This window comes from Salvia hispanica, chromosome 2, assembly GCF_029641045.1.
Source record: "Salvia hispanica isolate PSC_SH4W2 chromosome 2, Shi_PSC_v1, whole genome shotgun sequence".
Taxonomy (NCBI): Eukaryota; Viridiplantae; Streptophyta; class Magnoliopsida; order Lamiales; family Lamiaceae; genus Salvia; species Salvia hispanica.
Window position 1 is genome coordinate 36,492,456 of NC_142693.1, and position 7,770 is coordinate 36,500,225.

At 38.9% G+C, this 7,770-nt stretch overlaps 1 protein-coding gene across 1 annotated transcript; it reads right to left on the reverse strand.

Moving 5' to 3' along the window:
- Positions 1-1,292: 1,292 nt before the first annotated feature.
- On the reverse strand, positions 1,293-2,561 carry LOC148932290 (uncharacterized). Its single transcript, XM_089065058.1, has 2 exons — positions 1,968-2,561; positions 1,293-1,811 (listed from the first exon to the last, which is right to left on the reverse strand). Exons 1-2 carry the CDS (start codon positions 2,559-2,561, stop codon positions 1,293-1,295), a joined length of 1,113 nt encoding a protein of 370 aa, XP_088921184.1.
- Positions 2,562-7,770: the final 5,209 nt, after the last annotated feature.

The window sequence follows — 7,770 nt, forward strand, 5'->3', positions numbered from 1 at the left end:
TGCTCCACTCGGGATGTATATATGTGTGTATATTCACCTCACTCAAAGTGTATAAGATATCAAGTAACACTCAAATCAATAAAAAATGCATGGTTTACCATAGGCTTGCTCAGTGTCTAACCTCTCCTCTACTTCGTGTGACAATATATCTAGAGTCCGAAAGGTCTTTTGTTTAGGTTATAGTGTAGGATCTTTGGTAAGGTAGGGTAATATTTGGCTAAAGTGACTAAATTCCCAATAAGATGTGAAATTCTAAGACATTACACAATCCACTTTCAACTTCGACCATTCACCAAAACACTTCTCAACAATAACTAGACTTTGTTTAATTTCTTCCCAACTTCCAAAGACCTCAAATTATTCTCTATATACTATATTTTTTCTTTTTTATTTCTTTTTTTTTTCTTCCTTTCTTTCTTTCATTCTTTATTTCTTTCTCTCTTTCTTTTTTTTTCTAAGTACAACCAACTTTCAACTTGATAAGCTAAACACGACCAATTTCTTTCAACAACTAAACTCTCCAAACTCTTCTTTTCATAGCTCAACAATTCTAGAGTCTAGGATTCCCAACCCCTTTGATTAGCTTAACAAAAGAAAAGGCAATAGGCTCAAACTTGGCTATCAAGGGTATTATTATATAGCAAGGTTAGTGTTTAGGTAAAAATAAGGCTAACAACAATGGCCTAACATCTTCGCCTATCTCTAAGGTCACTATGTAGACTCAAGAAGACAAGGAGCAAGTTCTAGAAACACATACACATTTGATGATAAATCACACATGAAAGAATTAAAAGCTCAAGTCTCACTGGGAAAATAGCACGAATCAAGGCAAACAAGCAATTCGTTACTTATGCTCCTATTACTCACTCTCAAGTCAATGGTCAAGTGATAGCTCAAAGTGGAAGGTTCTTTTATCATAGACGACTAGTCTTCACCAAAATTACTACCAAATTTTTCAATTCAATTTCAAAATCCAACCAATTAAAGTAAGCATTCAAAGAGTTCTAACAAAATAATTCTATCCTAAAACAAAATAAAGCAACAAAAGCAATAAGATACGTACCTCGTTAGTGTCCCTATCCACCATATCATCCCCCCAAACTTATTCAAAGCTAAGCAAAGAATAAGTTTGAAAAGTTGGTGGAGAAGGGAGACATACATGGTAAGCAAGCAACAAAAAAACACACCAAAAACAAAATGAAACGATAAAATTAAGAGTTACCTACTAGGGGTTACCTCCCCTACAGTGCCTTTGGTTATCGTCGTTGGCTCGACGTCCTCCATGAGCTGCATCATGTCACGCCATAAATGGTGGTGTTGAATTTTCTATCAATCTTGGAAGCATATGATCTAGCCAATCTTTTCTTCCACCAAGTAGTGTTCAAAGCTCCATCACAAATTTTGGTTTTCACTTTGGGTGAATTTGCAACTTTTGTTTTCTTCTCCTTCTCTTTAGAATTTGGTGCAGTCTCTTCTTTAGAAAGTGATCCACCACATGAACCAAACATCCACCGTGGCAATGAAAAATCCCCCAATGCGGACTCAATTGCTTGTGTCTTTTGGACCTCTACAACATGCACAGCTTTGCACTCCATCTTCAAAACAAGTTCCTCATCTTCACGACTCTTCATAGCATTATAGATAGACAAAATGTGTCGTTTGTTGCCCATATGGAGAGTGAGCTCTCCCTTTGCTATATCTATCAATGCTTTTCCCGTTGCTAGGAATGAGCACCCTAGGATAAGCGGCACATTCATGTCTTCCTCCATATCCAATACTACAAAATCAACGGGAAATATGAAGTCGTGTGCCTTCACCAGAACATCCTCAACAATTCATTTAGGATAGGTGACTGATCTATCTGCCATATGTAGTGTGATTGTAGTCGGCTTGAGAGTGCCGATCTTCATCTTTCTGAAAAATGATAATGACATCAAATTTATGCTCGCCCCCAGATCACACAGTGCCTTTTTCTGTCTGTCATTTCCAATGACGCATGAGATATTGAAACTCCCAGGATCTTTAAGCTTGGCAGGTAGCTTCTTTTGAATTATCGCACTATAGTTTTCAGATATGTTCACCGTCTCATAATCAATCCACTTCTTCTTCTTGGAGAGCACATCTTTTAGGAACTTTGCATACGTAGGCATCTCTTGCAGAGCTTCCACTAATGGTATATTAATGTGCACCTTCCTAAAAATATCGAGAAATTTGGAGAATTGCTCATCCAACTTCTTCTTCTTCACCGCAAATGGGAAGGGCACTCTAACTGTCGTAGGAATAGAGGGAGGGTGCAGCTTTTCTGGCATTGCGTCTTTCTTGGTCTGAATGTCCACCTTATTCTTTCCCTTGGAATTCTCTTCTGCTCTAACATCTTCCTCTGGAGTACTCTTCTTTTCCTCTATAGGCATGGAAGGTCCTTCATAGCTTTTACCACCTCTCAAGTGTATGGCCTTGCAGTCTTTGGGATTGTTTATGGTCTGTGCTGGAAATTGTCCTGGCTGATGTTGGACACCTACAGCTTGAGAAATTTGACTAATCTGAGTATCAATGCTCTTCATATGCACATTCAAGCTTTGCACGTCGTTTTCAACCTTCCCAACCTTTGACAAGTGCTCTCCATGTACTTGTCAGTTTTCTCCATGTACTTGGTAGTCTGATTCATGAATGTTGCCAAGATATCTTCAGTAGTAGGCTTTTTCTGCTGTTCTACCAACCCATTAGACACTGTGAATCCTGGCGGTGGTTGCAGAACATTGTTTGGATTCTCATAGGAGAGATTGAGATGCACCTTGTTACCATAGTGGTTATAGTTACCACCCCCTTGGTTGGGGCGATAGTTGTTGAAGTTCATGTTATTCCCTCCTTGGTGCACATAGTTTACACCTTCAACTCCTCCTTAGATCTCTGGCCCTGACTGTCTCATCTCCATAATTTCCAATTGTGTGGTCAAGAGATCAAGCTGCTTTGACATTCTATCATCTTCTGTAGCAGCGGACACCCTGTATGACATGTTTCTTTCATTATTCCATCCTTCATCACTGGAAGCTACTCTCTCAATCAATTGAAAGAGTGCTCCTCGTGCGCTCCAATTCAGTTCACGCATTGCATCTGGAGTACACCCCCTATAAAAAGTTATGACTTGGTGTCCCGGACTTAGACCATGTTTGGGGCATCTTTTCAGCAGTGTCTTGAATCTAGCCCATGCTTCTCGGATTGTCTCATGAGGCTTCATCTGAACTGAATTATCTCTGCTTGCCTCTTTAGAACTTCATTGGGTGGGAAATACTTCTCCAAAAATAAGTCTACCATGACATCCCACGTTTTAACAGATCCTGACCCCATGCTGTCGTACCAGTCTCTAGCATCATCTCTCAAGGAAAATGGGAATAGCCTTAGTCTGATTTTTTCATCTCTCACCCCATTAAGCTTCACCGTGTTACTGATCTGAATAAACTTAGTAAGATGCTTGTTGGGATCTTCATTGGCCTTCCCCGCAAAAGCATTAGCCTCAGCCATATTTAGCAATCCTGGCTTGAGCTCAAAATGATTGGCATCAATCCCATGGTTTCCAATTGGTGGGTCCTCTACCTCTCTGTAAGCGCACATGTTTTGCACTGGCACTGTGGCTTGTTGTTCCTCTTTTTCTTTCAGCTGTTTCACCACATCTGCAAGTTGTAATTGGAGTTGTTGGACTACCGGATCTGGATGTGGTACATTGTTCTCTTCGTTGTCCGCCATTGTTACTGCAACAGGAGCAGGCGGTTCTCCCTTAAGAGGCGAAAGTGATCGCCTTTAGTTGAGCCTTCTCTGAGCATTTCTCCTTCGGTTGGATGCTTCGATCTCAGGATCAAATAACTCTAATGGTTGCCCCTTAGAGCGAGTGAGCATACAACCTGAAAAGAAAAACACAAAAGTGAGAAGAACTCAAAAAGAAAAAAAGAAAAATAAAGCAAGTAAAATCTAGATTAGTAATCTTAATTTTAATCACGATATTAGGCTATAGTAACACAAAATTGTCCCCGACAACGGCGCCAAAAACTTGACTCAACTTATTTTTAACACAAGTATACCCGCAAGTGTACGGGGCTAATGTAGCAAATAGTAAGCAAAGAGTATCGTATCCACAGAGACAATGAGTGTCAACCTAATTACCACGAACCAACCTCAACTACTATCTAGATGAATCGGAATTTTGGTTTTTCTAAATCTATTTAAAAGCAAGGTAAAAACAATTAAAAACAACTAGAGAACTAAAAGCAAATAAGAAAACGGATGTAGATCAAGGATGAGAAGGTAGAATCCTACGGGATCGATAACAACTATCCTATGCTCAACTAACTTCCTAACCATGCCAACAAAGGGTCTCAAGGGTTATTAAGCTATCACTAAGGTAAAACTATATCTTTTCTCAAAGCATATAATTTGTAGATTGCTACCTAGAACCGAAGTGTCATTCCTAGAACTAAGATAACAACTCCTAAAAGCTCCTAAGATACTTAGCTTCATTCAAAGGCTCAAATCTGTCGATTATATTGGCAAAGACGTCAACTTCTCTTCTTTCAAATTAAACTACTCACTTCCCAGGTATTGTAGGAAAATCCACATGCATTTATAAGGTGATCAATCAAATAAATGTATAAGCACAAGAGAAGTCAAAATAACCACATAAGCCAAGGCATAGGAAAAGGAAATCAATTAAACATAAGAATCATTGTATCTCCCCCATAGAACTCTACGAAGGGTTTAGCTACTCATGTTCAACACAAAAGTCAAAGAAATATTCAAAGAAATATTCAAAAACATTGTTTGAACAGAAATAAAACTAAAAGTAGAAACTCCTAGAATTGGATTGGGCGGATTGGAGGTCTTGTCTTCAATCTTGCGATGAATACTCGTCCTCTGCTCGTTCTTCTCTTCTTCCTAGGTGAAAAAGTAGTATTTTTGGGGTAGGAGGCGTGTAAGTTGTGTTTGGAGGCGTTTCCTAGGCATATATATACCTAGGGTTGACTTTGGGCCCGAAATAAGCTGTCCGACGAAGCTGGCGGGTCGCCAGGCTGGGTGTGCGTCGAAGCTGGCAAGTCGCCAGCTGCTTACGGCGTTTTTTTCGTGTTTTGCTGGCGGGTCGCCAGGTTCGTTTGCATGCGAACCTGGCGGGTCGCCAGCTATGTCACTGCTCTGCGCAGTCTTGGTAAAACGGCCATAACTTCTTCTACCGAACTCCGATTGAGACGTTTAAGATATCCACGCGAAGCTCTTTCGAAGACGAAGAGAATGGTATGAATTACATGCGAATAGGACTTCAAAATCTCCAGAAAAGATGTCTCGAACATTGAGTAGCTGCATATCCACATATTTTGTACATTTTTCTACACATTCATCACAAAATGGTCAAAATACCAACATAATAGAGAAGTAGCTATAACCATATCTCAAAGTTCACAATATTTGATCAAAACTAAGTAAAACTACCCTCTAAAACCATGTAAAATCCAAGTGAATCAACTCCCCCAAACTTAAACAATTGCTAGTCCTCGAGCAATGAAGAAAAAGAACTAGAAGAAACTTGGATTCAAAAGAGTTTTAGACATCATCATCGTCTCAAAGAATACGGAATAAAGGAGCATATCACAATACAAATTCCATCAAGTTAAGCCGTCGAATGCACTTTTACTACTAACTCGTATATCACCTTGGATTCATGCTCCACTCGGGATGTATATATGTGTGTATATTCACCTCACTCAAAGTGTATAAGATATCAAGTAACACTCAAATCAATAAAAAATGCATGGTTTACCATAGGCTTGCTCAGTGTCTAACCTCTCCTCTACTTCGTGTGACAATATATCTAGAGTCCGAAAGGTCTTTTGTTTAGGTTATAGTGTAGGATCTTTGGTAAGGTAGGGTAATATTTGGCTAAAGTGACTAAATTCCCAATAAGATGTGAAATTCTAAGACATTACACAATCCACTTTCAACTTCGACCATTCACCAAAACACTTCTCAACAATAACTAGACTTTGTTTAATTTCTTCCCAACTTCCAAAGACCTCAAATTATTCTCTATATACTATATTTTTTCTTTTTTATTTCTTTTTTTTTTCTTCCTTTCTTTCTTTCATTCTTTATTTCTTTCTCTCTTTCTTTTTTTTTCTAAGTACAACCAACTTTCAACTTGATAAGCTAAACACGACCAATTTCTTTCAACAACTAAACTCTCCAAACTCTTCTTTTCATAGCTCAACAATTCTAGAGTCTAGGATTCCCAACCCCTTTGATTAGCTTAACAAAAGAAAAGGCAATAGGCTCAAATTTGGCTATCAAGGGTATTATTATATAGCAAGGTTAGTGTTTAGGTAAAAATAAGGCTAACAACAATGGCCTAACATCTTCGCCTATCTCTAAGGTCACTATGTAGACTCAAGAAGACAAGGAGCAAGTTCTAGAAACACATACACATTTGATGATAAATCACACATGAAAGAATTAAAAGCTCAAGTCTCACTGGGAAAATAGCACGAATCAAGGCAAACAAGCAATTCGTTACTTATGCTCCTATTACTCACTCTCAAGTCAATGGTCAAGTGATAGCTCAAAGTGGAAGGTTCTTTTATCATAGACGACTAGTCTTCACCAAAATTACTACCAAATTTTTCAATTCAATTTCAAAACCCAACCAATTAAAGTAAGCATTCAAAGAGTTCTAACAAAATAATTCTATCCTAAAACAAAATAAAGCAACAAAAGCAATAAGATACGTACCTCGTTAGTGTCCCTATCCACCATATCATCCCCCCAAACTTATTCAAAGCTAAGCAAAGAATAAGTTTGAAAAGTTGGTGGAGAAGGGAGACATACATGGTAAGCAAGCAACAAAAAAACACACCAAAAACAAAATGAAACGATAAAATTAAGAGTTACCTACTAGGGGTTACCTCCCCTACAGTGCCTTTGGTTATCGTCGTTGGCTCGACGTCCTCCATGAGCTGCATCATGTCACGCCATAAATGGTGGTGTTGAATTTTCTATCAATCTTGGAAGCATATGATCTAGCCAATCTTTTCTTCCACCAAGTAGTGTTCAAAGCTCCATCACAAATTTTGGTTTTCACTTTGGGTGAATTTGCAACTTTTGTTTTCTTCTCCTTCTCTTTAGAATTTGGTGCAGTCTCTTCTTTAGAAAGTGATCCACCACATGAACCAAACATCCACCGTGGCAATGAAAAATCCCCCAATGCGGACTCAATTGCTTGTGTCTTTTGGACCTCTACAACATGCACAGCTTTGCACTCCATCTTCAAAACAAGTTCCTCATCTTCACGACTCTTCATAGCATTATAGATAGACAAAATGTGTCGTTTGTTGCCCATATGGAGAGTGAGCTCTCCCTTTGCTATATCTATCAATGCTTTTCCCGTTGCTAGGAATGGGCACCCTAGGATAAGCGGCACATTCATGTCTTCCTCCATATCCAATACTACAAAATCGACGGGAAATATGAAGTCGTGTGCCTTCACCAGAACATCCTCAACAATTCATTTAGGATAGGTGACTGATCTATCTGCCATATGTAGTGTGATTGTAGTCGGCTTGAGAGTGCCGATCTTCATCTTTCTGAAAAATGATAATGACATCAAATTTATGCTCGCCCCCAGATCACACAGTGCCTTTGTCTGTCTGTCATTTCCAATGACGCATGAGATATTGAAACTCCTAGGATCTTTAAGCTTGGCAGGTAGCTTCTTTTGAATTATCGCACTATAGTTTT